Source organism: Hemiscyllium ocellatum, chromosome 31 (assembly GCF_020745735.1).
Source record: "Hemiscyllium ocellatum isolate sHemOce1 chromosome 31, sHemOce1.pat.X.cur, whole genome shotgun sequence".
Lineage (NCBI taxonomy): Eukaryota > Metazoa > Chordata > Chondrichthyes > Orectolobiformes > Hemiscylliidae > Hemiscyllium > Hemiscyllium ocellatum.
Window position 1 is genome coordinate 49,667,896 of NC_083431.1, and position 22,540 is coordinate 49,690,435.

Here is a 22,540-nt window from a genome sequence, read left to right on the forward strand (position 1 = left end):
ACTGGTCAAAACTGACAAAGCACAGGAGACTAGGATTAGAGGAGCACAGATATTTCACAGGGCTGTCAGGTTGGGGGAGATAGGATGGGGCAAGGTGATGGAAGGGTTTTAAACAAGGGTGAACGTTTTGAACTGAAGACTACTTGACTGGGAACTGATAATAGTTAGCAAGAACAGGGTGAGATGAGGGAATAGGATTTGCTGCTAATTAACACACGCGAAGCAGACTTCAGAGTGACCTTACAGAAGCTATGGAATACGAGAGAGAAGTCAGGACTTTAATAATCACGTCTGGGGGGGTAAATGAGATAATGTGATGAAATCTCCAGCATACCTCGCACCAAAGTTCAGATCGTAGAGCGCTACGGAGTGAATCCAGAGAATGTGCAACATGGGGACACGCTGTGACAATCTTCCATGTCGGGGAGATAGAAAAAGACAATGTTCAAATTCCTTGATTTTGGACAACAGCGGAAGTTCCAAAATTTGTTTTTGGTGGAGGGATTTCAAGACTAGCGGGCACACTTTTAAGGTGAGAGGAGAGAGATTTAAAAAAAAACATGAGAGGCAAATGTTTTACACAGTGTGTGGTTTGCGTGTGGAATGAACTTTCTGAGGAAGTGGTGGATGTGGGTACAGTTACAATGTTCAAAAGACATTTGGAGAGGTACATGAATAGGAAAGGTTGGAGGGATATGAGCCAGGTGCAGGCAGGTGGGACTAATTTATTTTGGAATTGTGTACAGTACGGACTGGTTGGACCAAAGGGTCTGTTTCCATGCTGTAAGACTCAATGACTTAGAGGAGAACTTGCGTTTGTATTGTTGCTTTTAAAGTGTAGATCATCCTAGGTTTGAGAGACAGCAAGCAAGTGCACAGGGGGATGAAGGTCAGATAAGAGAAATGGGCCATCAGCTGGTCTTGGGGTGAGGTGGGATGGGGGTGAGGTGCAGTTGGGGGAACGATGTGGGAGGGAAATGGCAGACGCTAATGGACTGGCTTCGATATCAAAGTCGGGGACAGACAGTTCAACTCGACCAGTTCTTCCTGGCAATTACCCTCTCGCCTTCCCCACACATTTATCCACCCCACCCTCATACCCTTCCCCCAGATGCATTTTGGATGAAAACTTGAACTCGGGCTCATTTGTGTGCTTCGGGCCCCCAGTTCCACACACTATCCCAGCTGAAAGTATAGACTCCTAATGCGGCCTTGTCAAAATATTAACGCTCACTAGAACAGATTGTCTGATCGTTTCACTTGCTCCTGCTTATGGGATCTTACTGCACATGAATTCACTTGCTGTATCCCAACACGACTTTGAGAATGCTTAGCTGGCTGCATTGAGACATCTTACAGCAGGAAGAGGTGCCAGACAGATACACATCTTTCTTTTTAATGGCTGACTAGTTACAGTGATAGAGTCAGGGCTGACTGAGGGATACAGCAACAGCTAACCACAATAATCATTGTACAGAAGCTGGGGGAGGATTGCTGAAAATTTGTCCACCAAACACAAGGAGAAACATTTTGAGCGTTTAAAATCTGCAGATAATAACAGACTGTTCCAACAAGGAAGTGAAACAAGCTCTTTCCACTAACCCTCCCCTTCCCTCCAATCACTGCACTGGAAATATCCCATTCCCAATTTTCCAGCCAGTTCCTGCTTGTTGGGACAAAGGAACACACCCTCATTAGCGCAAGACAAAACAATCGGCAGGAAATATGTGACGTACAGAAGCCCCATCTGTAATTGGCTTTCTGAGTATCTATAGCTGAAAGCTCTGTCTCTAATTACAACAAACGGGTCCCTCACCAACCTACTCAATATCCCACGGAGCGTGATTGGCTTCCGACCAGAGTCCTTCTTCCTCTCCTTCTTAAGCAGACTGAGGATAATACCTTTCCATTCTGAGCTGACTGAACAGTCCAATGCTGGATCCAGTCACCTTGCCACTGGCGAGGTGGATGGGAATTGAGGTGGGTGGGATGCTCTGGATTTCACAAGCTGCTTCCACAGTTTGGACTTGGTGTTGAGGGATTTGAGATGTCGGCTGTAGCATTGTCCACGTCTCGGACACATACAGAAGGGTAGATAACATTGTTTCTCCCCAGACCATGTTCCACGTATGGAGTCAGCTATTACGAGGGGGCATAGCTTTAAATTAAGGGGAGGTAGATATAGGACAGATGTTAGGGGTAGATCTTTTACTCAGCGAGTCGTGAGTTCATGGAATGCCCTGTCAGTAGCAGTGGTGGACTCTCCCTCTTTATGGGCATTTAAACGGGCATTGGATAGACATATGGAGGATAGTGGCCTAGTGTAGGTTAGGTGGGCTTGGATCGGCGCAACATCGAGGGCCAAAGGGCCTGTACTGCGCTGTATTTTTCTATGTTCTATGAATTAATTTCCCCATTGATTAGGATCAATGTCAGAGGAATTAGAATCAATATACCACTGATCATGATCAATATTGCATCAATCAGAACCAATATCACAATCAGTATCACCCCGCTCATTATCAATTTCCCACTGATCACAATCAATTTCCTACCAATCACAATCAATGTCTCATTGATCACGATTAATATCACACCCACACAGAGTCAATATCCCACTAATCACAATCAATATCACAAGAATCAGAACCGATATCCACTGATCACAATCAATATCCCATTGATTATGATTAATGTTACACAGTCTATTTGTTCCACTGTCCATATATTAAAAAGTATGAGACTTCTTCCAGCCCCTGCTCCAGGTTTCATAATCCTGGTTCAATCCATTGTATTGGATATATCCTTTCAGTAGTTCATTATTAAAGTCCATTTATTGTTTATCTGTCAGTTGTTTCAATCTAGAAGCTACTTGCTCTGTCTCTACACATCTTCCCACTTTGTGCTGACCAATTTATATTCAATCTGCAGTAATCCATAGCCATTTGAGGAGCTGGGCTCCAAACATTGACTCTGCTCCGGCCCCCTAACACCCACCACTGCAATCTAAATTTGCCCTGCTGTCAAAAGTTTCTATTTCCAATTTATTTTTAATTGACTTTCCTGCCACGTTTGTCTCTGTATTCCTGTGGTTTTTAGTTTAATTAGAAACATTTTATGCAAAATTTTGTCAAGGTCATTCTGAGAGTTTGTACAAACTAGCTCAAAGAAAGATCTCACTGAACACTAATATTATTGTGAAAATTCATGGGAAAAGGGTTCCTTCCTTTCACATTTCATGTGGCTGCTTTGTGACATTTTTCTAACCCATCCCAGAAAATATAATTTCCACCTATTATATGGAGTAATCATGAAGATAATGGATGTTAATTGCTGAAAGTGAGTGGTTTAGGCCAGAACATTAAATATTTTCAAAAGGAGTTAGAGTCATAGAATCCCTACAGTGTGGAAACTGGCCATCTGGTCCAACAAGTCCCCACACCAACCCTGCGAAGAGTAAACCACCCAGCACCCAGACCCATTCCCCTAAATAATGCACCTAACCTTTACATCCTCGAACACTATGAGCAATTTAGCATGGACAATCACCTAACCTGTACATCTTTGGACTGTGGGAGGAAACCAGAGCACCCAGAGGAACCCACACAGACACAGGGAGAATGTGCAAACTCCACACAGACAGTCCCCCAAGGCTGGAATCGAAGCCGGGTCCCTAACGCTGAGCCACTGTGCCACCCCAGTTGAATATAGTTCTTCAGGATAAAGGGATCAAAGGATATGGGGACAAATTGGGAAAAGGGTACTGAAACAGCCATGATTGTATTGAATGGGGAGCAGGTTCAAAGGCCGAATGGTCTACTCCTGCTCCTGATTTCTATCCCAAATTGACTTTGAACTAAATGCAGCAAATACTCAAGTTAAAAGGGGAAAGGGTGCAGAGACATTGGAGGTGGTTAAAATGCTGAACGCAAGCCAAGTGCAGCAAGTTGCAGGGTAATACAATGTTGTTACAGCTTCTCACCTTGAACAGACAAAAGAAGGCCAAATGGTGAGTGTTCAGAACAATGTGTTAATGATGGGGAAAAAAGGGTGCTGATTGCTGGCTGCCATGGAAAAAAGACCCATTTCTCCCCTCGCATAAATTGTTCCGATTGTTTGAAGTTTGGCATTCTTGCAATATATCCTGATGAGTGCAAGTCGGTGTATTTAGCGACATATTTCTTGAGTAATGAGTACAATCAATTGGATTTTTAATTACCAGCATCCAAATTCTGGTGGACAGCAACGTGGTTGACTCTTAACTGCCTTGGACACTCTGTTCAAGGGCAATTAGGGATGACCCTCAAATGCTGCCTACATCGCATGATGCCAGGGCATTGTAGGGCTGTGCCCACAGTGCCAATTGAAGCTGCTGTCTCATGAAGCTGTCATCTCAGTGTCTGTCTGTCTGCATGTGCTTTTGAGTGAGTGTAAGACAGAGAGAGAGAGAGAGAGAAAGAGCGAGCGCAAGAGAGAGAGAGGGGGGAAGGGAAAGAAAAGAGCCTCATTTCACTGCAAATCTGCTTGCACATCACCGCAGAAGATGGACAAGGGTGAATCAGCAATAACCTCGACTTCCACTGTGAGGGTAAGGGCAGAGATAGACATGTGCCTTACACATGCGCCTGATAAATGGATTGTCACAGCCCTGAACTACACTCACACCTCTGTGTACAGTATAATTTGGCTTAATAAAAAAGCTACAGTATTACAATAGAAAGGGATTGACCGAATCACAGAAACTGGGAGCTCACTAAAGATTAAGCCAATACTACAGCTTATTTCCATAATGGGGCAAGTTTCACACCCCCTCCCATTTTCTCACCATGTTACCTTTATGGTTGTTGTCTAAACCATAGACAACAATGGACGGCATGGTGGCACAGTGGTTAGCACTGCTACCTCACAGCACCAGTAGACCTGGGTTCAATTCCTGACTCAGGCGACTGACTGTGTGGAGCCTGCATGTTCTCCCTGTGTCTGTGTGGGTTTGCTCTGGTTTCCTCCCACAGTCTAAAGATGTGTGGGCCAGGTGAATTGGCCATGCTAAATTGCCCTAGTGTTAGATTAGAGGTGTGGGTCGGTGTGGACTTGTTGGGTCGAAGGGCCTGTTTCCACATTGTAAGTAATCTAATCAATACAATACAACATTAACCTTTTGCACCGATAAAGCCAAACCAAGCTCCCATCATGCTTTCGACATTGGCATGCTATGAGGCTTGAAAACTATTGAAAGGCTACAGGAGGAGAGCTCCAACTCAGCTACAGGGACTCAAAGCTCATGTTGGTCCATGATGGAGACTTCACAATTTGCATCTCCAGCTGGAATTGGTTTGATAATGGGCAGGAAATCCATCCAGGTCAAAATCTCAGCCCCCTCCGCACACCCCCCCCACCCCCCCCCCCCGCCCCCAAGTGCTCCCTCATTTGGAGAACGACCAAAACTTAGCAACACCATCAGAGATTGCTGGAGAAACTCAGCAGGTCTGGTAGCATCAGAAAGCAGAGTCGACACTTCAGAACCAAAATTACTAGTGGCTTTTGTCAGATTACAAGGTAGAAAGCCGAGAATCATTCACAATGTTCAAAGATGCCATATCAAGGCAAGTTGTTGTTGTATGGTGCCTGTCATGACTTCAGGATTTTCCAAAACCCTCTTTATGGAGATGAACAGAGTCATGTCGTCTTTGACCAACTTGCTCATATCACAATGCCCACATCTTTCCTGATTGGTTGATCCAGTTCCTGCTGCAGCCTCCATTGGTGACCCTACATGACCCATGGGGGCAATTGCAGAATTGGAACATATAATGGTGACAGCACAGGAAGAGTCTATTCAGCCCTTGGTGTTTGTACAGGCCCTCTGTCAGAGCTGCACAGCCAGTCCCAGTCCCCACACAAGTCACTTTGGAACAGGATGTCGGCCATTCTGCCCCTCGAGCCTCTTCCACCATTCAGTGAGATCCAGGCTGATCTGTGGCTGAACTCCACATACCTGCCTTTGGCCCATATCGCTTAATACCTTTGCTGAACAAACATTTGCCAATCTCAGAGCTAAGATGAACAACCGATCCAGCATCCACTGCTGTATGTGGAGGAGAGTTCCAAACCCCTTTGTGTGTAGAATTGCTTCTTCACATCACTTCCAAACACTTTGACGTTAATTTTTAGACCCTGTCCCTTAGTTCTAGAAACGTACCTTCAGTTAATTATCCAATGCCCTTCACAAAAAGCCCACGATGAGTGAACCTATCTTCCCCACACTCACCGGCAGTGATCAACCCCAGCGCACTGCAGGGCTGAATAAAACAAAACCTCTTGGACTGGATTGGAATCAGTGCATAGACTGAAGCAGCAACTGCGCTGACCAACCACTGCAGTGCAATGTTCAATCAGCTATTATGTGTAAAATGAAATGCTCCCCCAACACCGAATTGAGTTGCAAATCCAGTGGGAGTCTGCAAAGGATCTAATCAGCAATTCTACAAACAGATGTATCGTTCAGTCTCTGAACTACTCACCAGCTAAACAACAGTGTGGTTGTGGCTGCATGCATAAGCTTTTATTTAAAATTCAAACTGATGTATTCGTATATAAAACACTGGCAGGGGGTTTCAGGCAGCTGTTGTCAGAAGTTCCCTCCAGTTTGCAATCATTCAGTTAGCTGCCAGGACAGAAGCTCAGAAGCAAAGCCACTGTATTCGGCGAAATTACTCATGCTGTCACACTGAATACATAGAGTCATACAAAACAGAAACAGACCCCTTTGGTTCATCTCGTCCATACCCACCAAGTCTCCCATCTGGAGCCAAATTCAAAAACCAGACTGCCACATCCATCAATCCTCAGCTCAATCCATCCAGGGAGTGTGTCACAGTGGTTCAGTGGTTTGTACTAATGCCTCACAGTGCCAGGGTCCCAGGTTTGATTCCAACCTTGGGCAACTGTCTTATGTGGAGTTTGCACATTCTCCCTGTGTCTGCACAGATTTCCTCCCACAATCCAAAGCTGTGCAAGTCAGGTGAATTGACCATGCTAAATTGCTCATCGTGTTCAGGGATGTGTTGGTTATGTGCATTAGTCAGGCGAAATGTAAAGTAATAGGGGAGGGGAATGTGTCTGGTTGGGATACTCTTCAGAGGGTCGCTGTGGACTTGTTGGGCCAAATGGTCTGTTTCCACACTCTAGGGATTCTATGATCTATGATGAAAACATGGCCAACTTAGCTTTGGTGAAGTGACTGCCCTAATATCACTCACCAGCTGTCCTTCACTTTCATGGAATGGTGGCTTCGAGCATTAATCGGGGGAGATGTCCCTCCTCCCCCTCCCAGTGAGATTATGGTTTGGCCTCTCTTGACTCAGGTAGACTGTGGTTAACATACCAGGGCTGGGCATGTTGTGTTCACTCACTCCCTATGCCTTCTCCCACTCTGAGCTTATTCTTGTCAACACATCCAAAACAACCCAACCACAACCTCACCCTGAGTCCTCTTCCTCAAAAGCAGGTCTGACCCAGCAGAGCAAGACACCAGCCCAGCTTTGGATCCCGTTCTGTTGGCAACGAACTATCTACACTGGCAGGACAAGTGAGCACTCCTCCCCAAGATGTCCATGTAGCTGAGGAACATGCATATCGTAGCTGGAGCTATACATAATAATAGTGGAGGATCCAATCTTTTCCCCTCTCATGGCTGACCAGGAATCTTCCACTGCCTGCCATAGGCAAGTGTAGGAGTGATTTACTGAGTAATAATCTACCTGTTTTGCCACATTATGAATGGTTTCCAAGTCCTGGAGTGGCACTTCATAGAATCCCTACAGTGTGGAAACCATTCGGCCCATCAAGTCCACACCAATGCTCTGAAGAGCATCCCACCCAGACTCATTGTAGCTCTGTAACCCTGCATTTTCCATGGCTAACCCACCTATGGACAACTTAGCACGGCCAATCCACCTAACCTGCATATCTTTGGAGTGTGAGAGGAAACTGGTGCACTCAGAGGAAACCCACGCAGACACTGGGAGAATGTGTAAACACCACACAGACAGTCGCCCGAGGCTGGAATTGAACCTGGATCCTTGGTGCTGTGAGGTAGCTGTGATAACTACTGAGGCACCGTGCCATCCTAAGACTTAAACCCAGAGCTTTGAGCTCAGAATTGTGCCAGAGGACCTCCTTTCTCTAGGAAGCTAACATGAGGCCAGAAACAAAGAACTCCTGCTGTTAGTGGTTAACTTTCAGCTTAAATAAACATTGCAGTATTCTATCCCTTAACCACACCCTGCAGGAAGGTAGTTTGAAACTCCCCATTCCCAATTCCTTCTCCCTATGGCTGTATCAAGGCTACATTTGTCTCTATCAATCCATTCAAAAGTGCTTCAATAAGAAATCAGGAATTTAGCAAGTTTTACAACCCCTCCATTATAATCAAATTTTACAACCCCTCCAATATAATCAACTTATAATAAAGCTTCATTCTGTGAATCCAACATGACTGCCCCGCGTACACTCTGTGCGAATAGGATTGGTCTGTGGTAAAGTGAGGTTTCCATTACAAGCTTTTGAACCTGATTGGTTTGTTATGCAGAGTGGAAAAGTGTGGTGCTGGAAAAGCAAAGCCAATCAGGCAGTATCTGAGGAGCAGAAGACTCAATGTTTCAAGCAAAAGCTTTTAATCAGGAATTCCCCATGAAGAGCCTGTACTTGAACCGTTGACTCTCTGCTCCTCGGATGCTGCCTGACCGGCTTTGCTTTTCCAGCACAACATTTGTCGACTCTGATCTCCAGCATCTGCAGTCCTCACTTTCTCCTAGTTTGTTATGCAGGCATATAATGGACAGTTGCAAACTCACAGTGCTAGTTAAGATTCGGAGCACTGATTACTGGGTATTAATCATTTTTTTTCTGAATACATCCTTTTTCAAGCAGAGGGGAAACTGTTTGGAAATGATTTAAGTAACTTGCAGGTTATATATTCTGAATCTGAAAGAACACTTCATCAAGTGGCTGACAATGCTGTAACGGCAATCTTACCCAAACAGTAATAGAATTCCACAAGTTTGTTTCTTAATTTGAGGCATTTTTTGTTTACATGCAAAAACTGAAATGTTGTTCAACTGTGACAGTGCTTTGCAGGTACACTGATAGAAGATATGATCACCACATCAGAAAATCCTTCCACCCCAAATTGTGCAGACATTTGACCCCCATCCTCTCCTGCTCACTCCTCCACAGCTGATATTTCTGAGATAGGAAACACAAATCTGCCCAGCTTGAACTGATACCACGTTGGAAACTTGGGTATGAGGGGGAATGGGGCAGAATTTTCTCTGAAGAGCTACCTGCAGTGTCTGGGGAGTCTGTCGGTATTCCAGTATCTGAGAAATTGGAATCCATTTCTCTAAAATCCAGGGTCAAAAACATAATTGTTAACTTTTGCTTCCCCACCCCATGTCTGTATTAAAGTCCAGTTTCCACATTACAGCTGAAAATCTCTGTCCCTGCCTTTCACTTCCTCCTCTATAATTCTTTCACACAGACACTGAGCTGGTGATGCTAAGTCCCAGTGCATGGACATTTGCATTAAAATGATTTAGATGTGCACTGCAGCTGCTATTTAGCATAAAGGGCTAATTCTCTCCTTTTCTTTCAAAGAACAGAAAGGAGCAGGTCTGTCCTAAACCTTTCACTGCAAACCTACTTTCAATCTGATAACACCCAGGGAAATGATCTTAGCGCTGCTCCCTGTAGATAAGATAATATTATCTTTTCATTAGAATTCGAATTTCTCCCACTCTGCCTGAGTGGAATGTTGATTTTTCCTTTTTAAATGAATGTTGATTCCAGGAATGGCTCGCATTATCCACACATTCCAAAAGCACGGTGGCACAGTGGTTAGCACTGCTGCCTCACAGCACCTGGAGACCTGGGTTCAATTCCCGACTCAGGCGACTGACTGTGTGGAGTTTGCACGTTCTCCCCGTGTCTGCGTGGGTTTCCTCCGGGTGCTCCGGTTTCCTCCCACAGTCCAAAGATGTGCGGGTCAGGTGAATTGGCCAGGATAAATTGCCCGTAGTGTTAGGTAAGGGGTAAATGTAGGGGTATGGGTGGGTTGCGCTTCGGCGGGTCGGTGTGGACTTGTTGGGCCGAAGGGCCTGTTTCCACACAGTAAGTAATGTAAAAAATCAGGGATGGGCGAGTGGTACGTGGGAGCGAAACTTTGGGAGGGTGGGGAAAGAGGAAGCTGCAAATAGGTAGGAGGAAGGGTAGGTGATGGAGGGGAGACAGAGAAGGGGAAGAAGGAGATGGAGGAGGAGGTGTAGATGAAGACAGAGATGAGGAAGGAGGTAGAGAAGGCAAAAGGAAAGGGGGAAGGCGAAAGCTATGGAGACAGAGAAGTGGAGGGAGACAAAGGTGGAAGCAGATAAGGTGAAGAAGACAGAGGGAGAAGAGAAGGAGAAGAAGACAGAGAAAGGAAAGGTGACAGAAAGAGAGGAGGGGAAGGAGATAAAGACAGAGACAGGGAAAGAGACGGAGACTGAGATGGAGAAGGGGAAGGGGACATAGATGGAGATGGGGAAGGAGATGGAGTCAGGGAAAGGTGTTGAGTCCAGGAGTCCAAGTTGTGAAATGTCAGCGGAAGCTATCTAGAGTATGATATTCCTCCAAATAATGAGTAGGAATTGAGAGAGCTCAGAGAGAAAATTCTGCAGTACAACACACTCTTTAAGATGGTGTTAGCTGTCACCACCATGAGATCCGCAACCTAGTGACAGAACCCCCTACCAAACAACAGACATCTGATCTCCTGGCACTACAGTTTCCACTTCCACAACATTACTCTGAAGGAAGTCCGGTCCCTGTTTATAAACAGTTGGTTTCAGTGTATCGTAAAGTGCTTATCGATCACAGGGCTCAGCTACTCACTGCTGGATAATTGGACAGCCAAGGCCAGACCTCTGTAGGTGTTACCCTGATGTTTGTCAAAACTAAAGGTTAGCGGCTGGTCACTAACCTGTAGGCAACAATCCGGATTTACTGTCGCTGACCCCGAAGTGTCTCTGGATGTCCGCCAGTACACCTGAGGAGAATTAAGAATGGGAATTAGATCAAAGACAGAGAAGATAAGTAATAGAAACCGATTAAACATCTAAATCATTTCTCTGAATCATTAATGATAATAAATTCAGGCTTTGGAAGAATACACAGTCACAGTTGATTGACTCACTGGTACAAAAGGGTTTTGCTCGTTATGAAGAGATCAAGGATTTCGATCATACTCAAGGATGAAGTGGCTGTGGTTCAAAAAAGGGGTTGCGTCTGTGATTAATCATTGGAGCTGAGCTGCCGTTCAGGTCTAGAGTTGGCACAGTCCCACCAGCAATCACTGACAATTGCTGTCCTTAAGAGTCAACATGTTTCACCTCCTCAGCTTTGAGTGCAGCAAGCAACGTTGAGTTGTTTGAACAATGGGAAGTGTAGTGCTTGCTCGTGAATTCACTCATCAGGTAGATTTCAATGTCTGACTTTCCACTGTATCAGACAATGATCTTGTCCCATTAGTAGGGTGGATAGAATGAATAGCCAAGGTCTTTGTCCCAGGGTGGGGGAGTCCAAAACCAGAGGGCATAGGTTAAAGATGAGAAGGGAAAGATTTAAAAGGGACCTATGGGGCAGCTTTTCCAAGCCGAGGGTGGTGTGTGAATGGAATGAGCTGCCAGAGGAAGTGATGGAATTACAACATTTAAAAGGTATCGGGATGGGGCTATGAACAGGAAGGATTTAGAGGGATATGGGCCAATTGCTGGCAAATGGGACTAAGTTAATTTAGGATATCTGGCATGGATCAGTAGGACCGAAGGGTATAACATCTCAGTACAGCCCTGTCAGTTGACTTGAATTGTAAATGTTAGTCACAATGCAAACAAATTGTATTTGGCATGACCACAGCTCCTGCACAAACTTCATAAAAATATTAAACCGCCGAAAGGTGGGGAATTAATAAAAGGAATCCTGACAGAGCAAATGCATAATTAATATATTTTATCAATTATAAATGGCTATCAATTACTTTGTAAGGGAACAACAGAATCAATGGATTTCTTTAAAGAATCTGAATTTTCTGCTTAGCATTTTGTAATGTTCTCCTTCAAAACGTTCTCCTCCAACTTGCAAAGCAGCTATAGCTTCACCTCCTTGAGCAATTTTTAAATTTAATTTTCAGCTCCCCTAGGTTCCTCTAAGCTGACACAGTCTCAGATTAAGAAACAGCACTCTGTGCTGTTCACAAGTGGCACTGGAGCAACTCACCAATGCATTTTAGTCAATATCTCCCCCTGCCTGGGAGCAAGACAACTCAGGCAAAACATGGGAACATCAACACCTCCACATTCTCCTTGAACTCATGCACCATCCCAATTTGGATCTAAATTTCACCATTTGTGCTAAGATTTTGCAGCTCCTTCCGAACAGCACAACAAGAACGCCTTAACACATTGGACCAGGAGGCTAATGTTTAGACCCTTGAGCCCCTTCTGTTGTTCAATGAAATCCTGGCTGATTTGCAATCTCACTCCACATCCCCAGTCCCAAATCCCTCAAGGATTTTGTTTAACAAAAATCTACCAATATATGACTTCAGTTTTAATAAAGAGCAAAACTGAAATCTGAAATATAAACGGAGAATGCTGGAGAAACTCAGCAGGTCTGGCAGCATCTGTGGACAGAGAAACATAGTTAATGTTTCGAGTCCATTGTGACTCTTTTTCAGAAACTGACAACGGCCTTGCAATCATCATTTGCTATCTCTAATACTCTTTGGACAAAGGAGCGCTCTTTAATTTCGCTCCTGACAGGTCTGGCTCTAATCTTTGTACAGTTCCTCAAATCTCCAGACTCACCACTTAGTGGAAACATCTTGAAGACTTCCTGGGAATACAACCCATAATTGTGATGTCTCTTTGGAATTTCACGGTGGTCCATTCTGTTAAATCTACACTGTGTCCACTATCCTTACCACCATGTGGTGTTCAGAACAATCTCCAAGTGCGATTCAACTGTGTCATTGTAAAGTTACAGCCCAACATTTCCTCCACTGTGTTCTAGTCCTCTCGGCATAAAGGCCAGAATTCCATGTGGCTTTTTGACTTGAATAGGAAAGGTTTAGAGGAATATATGTGAACCACAAACAAATGGGAATAGTTCTGTTTTGGAGATCTGGTCAGCATGGGCAGTGAAGGGTCTGTTCCATGCTGTCTGTCTCCATTACTTTTGTCAGCCCATTCATGACACTGTAATGATCTGTGTACCTGGATCCCAAGTCTCTTTACACCTCGGTTTCAACCTTTGGATCACTATTTGAAGGGTTAATGTACTGTAACACTTCTGTGGTCTAGAATGGACCCAGTTCTATCCTTGTTAGATCTGAAATGGATGGCCTCACATGTGTCTATAAATTAGAATACATTTGCCAATGATTTTCCCATTGATTTAATCTACAAATACTTCTTCACAACTTTATGCTTCTATTCAAGCTGCTTACAATGCTGTAAAGTTGTGCATGCACCTTTCAATTTCAGTGTGGAAGACATTAATAAATGTGGTGAATCATGAGACACCAACACAGGTCCTATGAGAGACCACTGGCTGGACTCTGACAGACAAAGCCCACAAATATGTGCAATGTTTGGTTTAAACTATGTGGATGTATACTCCTGTGGCAATGGGGTATATTAGTGATACTAACCCAGATTAGTCCCCACCATTACAGATGGTGAAATTTGACCTCAATAAAGACCTGGAATTCAAAGCTAGCCAGATGGTAACCATTGTCAATTATTGGGAAAGACCCATCTGGTTCACTAATGTCCTTCAGGGAAGGAGATGGACCATTCTTACAAGGCCTGGCCTCCATGTGACTCCAAACCCATAGCAACATGGTTGACTCAACTATCATCCGAAATGGCCCAGCCAGCCACTCAGTTAAAAGGGCAATTAGGGATGGGCAATAAATGGATGGCCCAGCCACCTCTAATGGGCGAAAAAAGTCAAAATTGGGACCGTACTGCACAAGAAACAAACAGATTGTGCACCAGCAAAAGCCCCTGGACAATGGTAACCATTGTTGATAATTGGAAAAAAACCCATCTGGTTCACTAATGCCAAGCAAGGAAACCTCCATCTTTACCTGGTCTGGCCGACATGTGACCCCAGACCCACAGCAATGTGGTTGACTCTTAGCTGCTCTCTGGGCAATAAATGCTGACCTAACCAGAGATGCCCTCATCCCATGAATGAATTTTTTTACAAAATGCACAAGTGCATGGCCACACATTCATCTTAAAAGGGATCATATAAAGAAACAAATGCCACAGCCAGAGGGAAATTAGTGGGAACTGTAATTTTGTGGTCAAACGAGGTTCCCTCATAGTCACAGTTCTGTAGCTGAAAAGTGCCACTTACACAAGAATCTGTGTAGGGAAGTGTGGCTTAAAAAGGAGAGCCAATAAAAATAAAAATCTGTTGACAGGAAATATCTTTGGAGCTTTTGAGCTGCTCTTCTAAATCTGGACAAATCAGCACTTCTGTTGATATGCAAAAGGGAAATTTGAGTGTGTTTATTGAGACTATCTGATCAAATTGACACTGCAATGTTGCACCTCCCAATACAATGGGACCGTCACTCACAGTGGGATTGTCTTGTGAGCATGTCCCCTCCTGTTATAATTGAGTTTTAATGTGCAATTCCGTGTCATACATCAAACCAGACAGGCACACTTAGAGAAAACATTTTCCTCTCTCTCAGAGAGTGGCTTTTCTAATGTTTAAAATAGAGGACACAGCTTTAAAATAATTGGCAAGAGGTGAAGAGAACTTAATTTTTTTTAACACAAAGAGTTACAACAGACATAATGCTACCTCTCCAAAACAAATTGAATAAATTTGTGAAAAGAAAACCACTCTGGAGGTTACAAGGAAAGAGCACAGGATAGGAACTAAACAGATAGTTCTGATAAGAGGGGCCAAATGGCCTCCTTCTGTTTGGAAAGATTGGGTAAGTTGAGGAACTTCAGCTCTGAGAAAGTGTACTTTTTTTTCCTTTTAGACACTACTCTCAATAGCATGCAGTTCATCTGAGTGTATAAAAATCATTCCTCTCTAACCCCAAAACCAGTGGGCCTTTTAAAATTTCTGTGCAATCCCCCCTAACCCCCCACTTCTCAAACCACAACCAAGCTCCTTATTAGCCTCAGCCTCTTCACTCCCAAAGCACTTGGAAAGATGTTGCGATGTATATTAGGAGAAAGTGAGGACTGCAGATGCTGGAGATCAGAGCTGAAAAATGTGTTGCTGGAAAAGCGCAGCAGGTCAGGCAGCAGCCAAGGAGCAGGAGAATCGATGTTTCGGGCATAAGTCCTTCTTCAGGAGTGAAGTTCAGGAGTGATGTATATTAGATCAGGAGTATTTTGAGATTATGGCTCTTTGCAGACTAAAAGCTGACCCCAAAGGTGGTATTAATGAATTTGTGAACCTTGTGCTCAGACATCCCACACCTTAACTCCAGTAAAAAAAAGACAGAATAATGAAGAAAACGTGGACTCCTTACTGATGGATAAGTAGCACAGCTTATTGTGCTGTGGTTTGTTTTATGATGAATACTTGAGTAAACATTCTTTGAGTCTGGTTTTTCATGTGGTTTCGCGGATGTTTGTGGTTTTAATGAATTAGATGGAGATGGGAAGGGTTGGGTTGGGGAAGTTGGCATGTGAAGCAGCGGGTAGCTCCTGCCTCTGAGCCAGAAGTTCTGGGTTCAACTCCCGCACTGGGACTCAATGGGAAGTGCATTTGTAATGTTGTCAAACTGCATGTGACCAAACAAATAAATGTGGTCAGATTGTCACTCTGTAAATCCTTTTAATAGAGGGGAAAGATCCTTCTGCTCAGTCAGAACCAGGAGGCAACAAAGGGTTCCATGCACAAACTCTTTCCATGGACTGAAAGCCTTTTGCCTGAAGCGCGATTTTCCTGCTCCTTGGATGCTGCCTGGCCTGCTGTGCTTTTCCAGTGCCACTCTAATCTTGTCAGTAGTAAGTGTCCTCTTTCTTTCAAGGAACTGATGAGGAGGCGTGTGAAGGACATCGAATATTAACACAGACTAAAAAGACAGTCTCCAATGTCATCTCTTCTATGGCCCGAAGTGAGATAAGACTTTTATCACAGTGGAATGACACTCGCTTGAGACCTAAAAATAAGAGGACGGAGCTAACTCGATGTGCCACACAATGAACACGTCAAGCTGAGTCAGTGATTTTGCCCAAGAGAAAATGTTGCCACAGAAACTGGGTCAGGAAAGTGCAAGTAATTAAAGAGCAATTCCTACTGCATTTCTAGGGTACCATGCATGACAATGATGCTTCAGTGGTTAGCACTGCTGCCTCACAGCACCATGGACCTGGGTTTGATTTCAGCTGCGGATGTTTGCCTGTGTGGAATTTGCACACTTTTCCCAGTCCAAAGACATGCAGGGTTAGGTGGGTTAACCATGGAAATGCAGGGTTACAGGGATAGGGTACATATCTCTTTGGAGGATCAGTACAGATTTGATGGGCCAAATGGCCTCTTAACTCATTGTGGGGATTCTGTAAAAATCAATTGCATTTACTGGCAGCCTCACAACCTCAGGACATCCCCATATACTTTACTTTGTACAGTGTAATCATTGTAATAGAAGGAATCACAGAATCCCACCCAGACCTATCCCTGTATTTCCCATGTCTAATCCACCTAACCTACACTTCTTTGGATTGTGGGAGGAAACCCACACAGGCACAGGGAGAATATGCAAATTCCACACAGACAGTCTGTCTGAGGGTGGAATCGAACTCGGTTCCCTGCTGCAATGAGATCGCAATGCTAACTACTGCACCATCGTGCCACCCCTATGGTGATTGTCCCTGGACTGGAGTGGGACTGTGACATTTGACAAACAGCTGATCAAATTGATCACCTCACCTCTCACCAGTGCTTTTGGATGGATTCTGGCATTTTGTAGGAATTTCAGAGCTCCCTCCCTTATAAACAGCATCCTGAAAGAATCCCAAATTCCCAGGAGATGCAGAACCCTACACCATCTTCTATCTTCACTGCCAACAGTGAAGAGCTGTTCTAACATGGTCACACCTTGCATTTTAAGTGAGATTTCGAGTCAATTGAAGCTCTGTGCACTAAAGAGCCTCAATAGGTATTCTGTTCCAACGAGTAAATAGTTCTCAGGGAATTATAGGGGTTGGAATTCCTTAATACCAAAAACAGGAAAGCTATGATCACAAGATTCCTGTAAAACTACCAATTAAGAGGCTTACTATAAAACTCTTGGCCACGTGAGGTCCTTTTGTTCAAAGTTTCCCTTCAGCTTTGTCTCAATTGAGTCAATAAAAGGAATGGGATGGACCTTTTTGTCAGGGCCTTCAGACAAATGCTGCAGGCACAGACCGGGGCTCAAACAAACCCAGCCCAGCAACCAGGAAGGGCAGTAAGAAAGGGCTGGTCACCTTCTTTTGTCTTAATCAGCAGTTAGCAGCAAGCAGAGCCTGGACAGGGAAACTCCAAAGGAACCACTGGGGGATGTCAGTGACGGGAAACATCCTTGACTAAGGAGAGGAGAGTTCTGCAGCTGCATGTGACCATTGGCAACATCCGGGTATGCTGCATAACATGTTGGATAACATGGAAACATTTACTTAACATAATGGCAGATAAATTAATTCCTGAGGGAATCACACAGAATGATATTAACACACCTTCTTAATGTCTGGTAATGTATGTAATAAAAAAAGGGTTGCGAGCTTGCATACTTATGTGGATAACCCATCCATTTACACCTACTGTCATAGAAAGAGGTGGTAATGCACTAACATGCCACTGGATTAGTAATCCTGAACCTCAGGGATGATGGATTCGAATCCTATTGTAGCAGATGATGGAATTTCAGTTCAATAGAAAAGCTCGCATAATCTGAACCATTGTTGGAAAAACACACCCTGGTTCACTAATGCCCTTTAGGGAAGGAATTTTGCCATCCTTACCTGGTCTGGCTTACATGTGACTCCAGACCCACAGCAATGCGGTTGAATTGGAAATTATCTAACAAGCCACTCAGTTGTGTCTGAGATTGGATAGATTGCATATAACAAGGTGGTCAAGAACAGCAGGTACCTGTAAACACCACCACCTGCAAGTTCCCCCCCAAGCCAATCACCATCCTGCCTCAGAAAAGTATTTTCTGTTTGTCCAGTATCATTGGGTCAGAATTCCTTCCTTAATGACAATATGGATCAACCTACAGGACTGCACTGGTTCAAGAAGGCAGCTCACCACCACCTTCTCAAGGGACAACGAGGGATGGGCAATAAATGCTGTTCCAGTTAGAAATGTCCCTGTTTTCAACTGTCTTCAATTACATTCATTTCTAATCATTGAATATTCAGGGGTGTCAGTAAAATGAATCATACACCGTTGCCAACTCTGGTTTTGACATTGTCTCGGAGGTTTCATCACATGGCCTTCCACTCTCAACTGCCTCACCCCAGTGCATTGGTCCATTGATAATGTGTCCATTATCACAATATTCTGCCATCCCATATCCCACAGAGTGTATCCTGAATGATCAAAGCTTGTTTCTATCTTCCACCTTCCCCCCTCACCTCTCCCACCCCAACTTTGGTTTCCATTCAAGTTCCACACCATTATCTCCTAGCAATAGAGTGCTCCGCACAGCAAGAAAAGTCATGATCTCTTGAAGACAGAGCAGGTATGATGTGAAGTACAGAAAGCTCAATACAAGGAGGTTTTGAGAAACTCACGTTGTGGCAGTAGGAGGTGCTATACAATGTAGAGGAACATTGCTGAGAGTGAATAACCAGAGCTTTATTTCATCTCTAAATCTTTACTCTCATTGTCCCTGTAAATCAGTAAATCCCTGCAACAGGTGACCAAAAATAGAAGTGTTTAATTCCTCACCTTACAGAGTCTAAAAATTCAACCCCCCAAAATACATGAAACAACCTGACAGTAACACACTGTAAAACGAAAGATCTTTGCACCCTGTGTGTTTACACACTCTAGCTATTTTTACAGCTCATCACATTAGATGCCACTGAAAAAAATTATCAACACTTGGTTGAAGAGAGTCTTCTGAACTGCTTCATGTGTGAGCTTTTTTTTAAAGTGGTCAGTTAGGTGGGGCAATTGTGAAAGGTGTGAGTTTGCCAGGACTGGGATAGAAATAAATCAAAAGTGCACCAGATAATGTTGAAACCACCCAAAGAACTGAATGACAGAGTGTAATCCAAGCTGCTGATAACCTGTTTGGATTTTGCTGGTGCTAATCCAAAACTGCACAAGGAATCCTTAAGACGGAACTGATGAAGGTGTACTTGACAATAATTTAGTTATTTCATTTTTGTCATTTCAAATAGTGGGACAAAATGCAATTTTGACACAGTAATAATCTTGCTTTGGTATTGGGGATGATTGCTTGAAAGCATGTTGCACTGAGGAGATGAAAGTTTAATTGATTTTATTCTATCTCGGGCTGCAATCAGACATTGTTAAGAGGCGTCGTCATGTAGGTATTGCAATACTGGATTACCAATCAGAAAAAAACATACAATCAAATCCCACCCTTTCAGCTTAAGAGTTCGATTTGAACAAAACAGACCGTATCTCAAAGAGCAAGCACAAAGTCCGTGGTGTAAAATCCATCAGGTTCCCTCACATCCTTCTGAAAGAGAAACCTGCCTTCCTTCCTTCCCCCAGGCTGGATCTATAAATGACTCCAGTCCCACACCGTACAGCTGACTGTTCATTGCCCTCTGAAATTGCCTGGTAGGCCACACAGTTGTATCAGTTCATGGGGCAAGCAGGAGAACTCTTGGGAGAATCTAGAGACGGGGTTGAAAATGCCAGAGTTGGCAGCTATGCCTGCACCCCGAGACTGCTTGGAAGCAAGGGATTTGTTAAATTGAGTTTGACAGGGCATCACACTGAACATGGTATTGCCTCTTCGAGCCACTTTGATGAATAGATCATTATTAATGCATGAGAAAAATATTCTAATTTGTGTCCTCCAAAGGAGATAAGGTTTCCTGGGATTTGTTTGGAATATAGTATCAAGCTGGGATTGTACAACATTCTCCAGCATCGGTACAGATACCACATAGCTCAGGAAGCTAAATGTTACAGTTTCCAGCAAGCTGGACTAAACACCCCATTCACGTACAGGTTTAGGGTCCTATCCTGGCCTCTCCCAATGAGGCCGCTCCTTCTTACTATTAACTGATGGCCAGGGATTTTGAACTGGGCATTTCTTTCTGCGAGAACAAACACGGAACCTGAGACAGTGGTGTTCTCTCCATGTACTGTGGTAGCAGTGTGCACTAACCAGACAGTAGACTGCAGCGACAACAGTTATGAAGAAGTCAGATTCAATGTTAAATATTAACTCTGTTTCCCTTTCCACTAGTGCTGTCAGACCCACAGAGTTTCTGCAACACTTTCTGTTTGTAGTCTGGAGTTAGTGATATTTTAGTTTGATTTTTATGTTCAGGATCATCCACATACTGAGACAGGGTATGGATCTAGTTAGATTAAGTAACCAGCTGCTGATACCCGAAATAACCATCTACAAACAGATCACTTAAGTATCTCAGCTGGTTGATGCAGAAAAGTTTGATTGAAGCCAACAATGGAAATAAAATGATCCCAGGCCTGAAAGATGTATTTATACCAGGAGGTCTTTCTTGCATACATCATGCATGGTCTGACAAAATCATGGAATCCCTACAGTGTGGAAACAGGCCATTCAGCCCACTGAGTCCACACCACATCTCCGAGAACTTCCCACCCATTCCCTGTAACCCTGCATTTCCCAAGGCCAATCCATCTAACCTGCACGATCTTGGACTGTGGGAGGAAAATGGAGCACCCGGAGGAAACCCACACGGACGTACGGAGAATGTGCAAACATCACAGTTGCCCAATGTTGGAATTGAACCCAGGTCCCCGGTGCCATGAGGCATTAATGTTAATCACTGAACTCCCATGCTACCCTCAGACAAAGGCTGAGATTAAACAATTCTTGATCAGGAGGAAAATCAAGGTTATGGGGAATGGGCAGGAAAGTGAATACCGGATCAGCAATTGAATGGTGGAGCAGACTTGAGGCTGAATGACCTACTCATAGAGTCATAGAGACGTACAGCATGGAAACAGACCCTTCAGTCCAACCCATCCATACCGACCAGATATCCCATTTTTCTGTTTCTTATGATTTTAACCCTGTGACTGACCCTTCCCTTTCTGGATTATACAGCTGCTAATTGTTAATTGTCTTGCTGTAAAGTTGGGATAATCTAAGCTATGGCTTTGCAAAGAGGGCAATGAATGTAGACTGGGCTGTCTTCAATTGTGCTGATGTTATCCCACTGTTTCTACCATGTCTGAGTGTACAATTACTGCTAGAGACAGGCTACATGTCTACAAGAACTCTCGACTGGAGCATCATGCATAATGTGACATGAAAGAGGTAAAGGGCAGATTTAACAAAGGAGTATTGAAGTGTAGTTACTGTTCCAATATAGGAATGTGACAGCAAATTTTCACACAGCAAGATCCCATAAACAACAACATTAATCTGTCTCAATGCTGTTGATTCAGGGGTAAATATTGGTCAGGATACCAGAGATACCTCTCTGCTCTTTTTTGAGATTTGTACATCATGACAGAGCCTCTATTTAACATCTCATCTGAAAGATGGAACTTTGACAATGTAACACTCAGAGTCATACAGCACAGAAACAAGCCTTTTGGTTCAACCAGTCCATGCCAGCAATAATCCCAACATAAACTAGTCCCACCTACCTGCACTTGACCCATATTGCTCCAACATTTCTTATTATTACGCCATTGAAACATTGTAACTGTACCTGCATCCTCTGGAAGTTCATTTCACACATGAGCCACTCTTTGTGTAAAAAGGTTGCCCCCATGTCTTTTTAAATCCTTCTCCTCTCACCTTAAAAGTATGCCCCCTAGTCTTGAAATTCCTCACCCCTAGGAAAAAGACACCTTATCTATACCCCTCATAATTTTATAAACCTCCATAAGTTCACACCTCAACCTCCTATGCTCCAGTGAAAAAAGTCCCAATCTATCCAGCGTCTCCCTACAATCCGAGCCCTCCATTCCTGGCAACATCCTTGTAATTCTTTTCTAAACCTTCTCCAGTGCCTTCCTATGTTAGGGGGACCAGAAGTGGGCACAATACTCCAGAAGAGGTCTCATCAATGTCCTGTAAACTCCACATGATGCCCTGACTCCTATACTCCCTTAGTTGTGGAGGGGAACTTGAAGACATAATGTTCTGAGCTGGAGACAAGAGTGCTCCCTGCTGAGTCATATCAACACAAACAAACAGTCTGTTCCCTTCCCTTTCTTTTCCAACGGTGGCAGGTTCGTCTTGAGCAGGAATTCCATTTTC

At 44.0% G+C, this 22,540-nt stretch overlaps 1 protein-coding gene across 1 annotated transcript in view; it reads right to left on the minus strand.

The window, feature by feature from the left end:
- Window positions 1–22,540, minus strand: part of LOC132830385 (sphingosine-1-phosphate transporter SPNS2-like) — a 94,807-nt gene that overhangs the window by 66,993 nt on the left and 5,274 nt on the right. Inside the window, exon 2 of the mRNA XM_060848042.1 lies at window positions 11,018–11,083. Coding sequence (XP_060704025.1) covers window positions 11,018–11,083 — 66 coding nt within the window. The remainder of the gene's footprint in view (window positions 1–11,017; window positions 11,084–22,540) is intronic.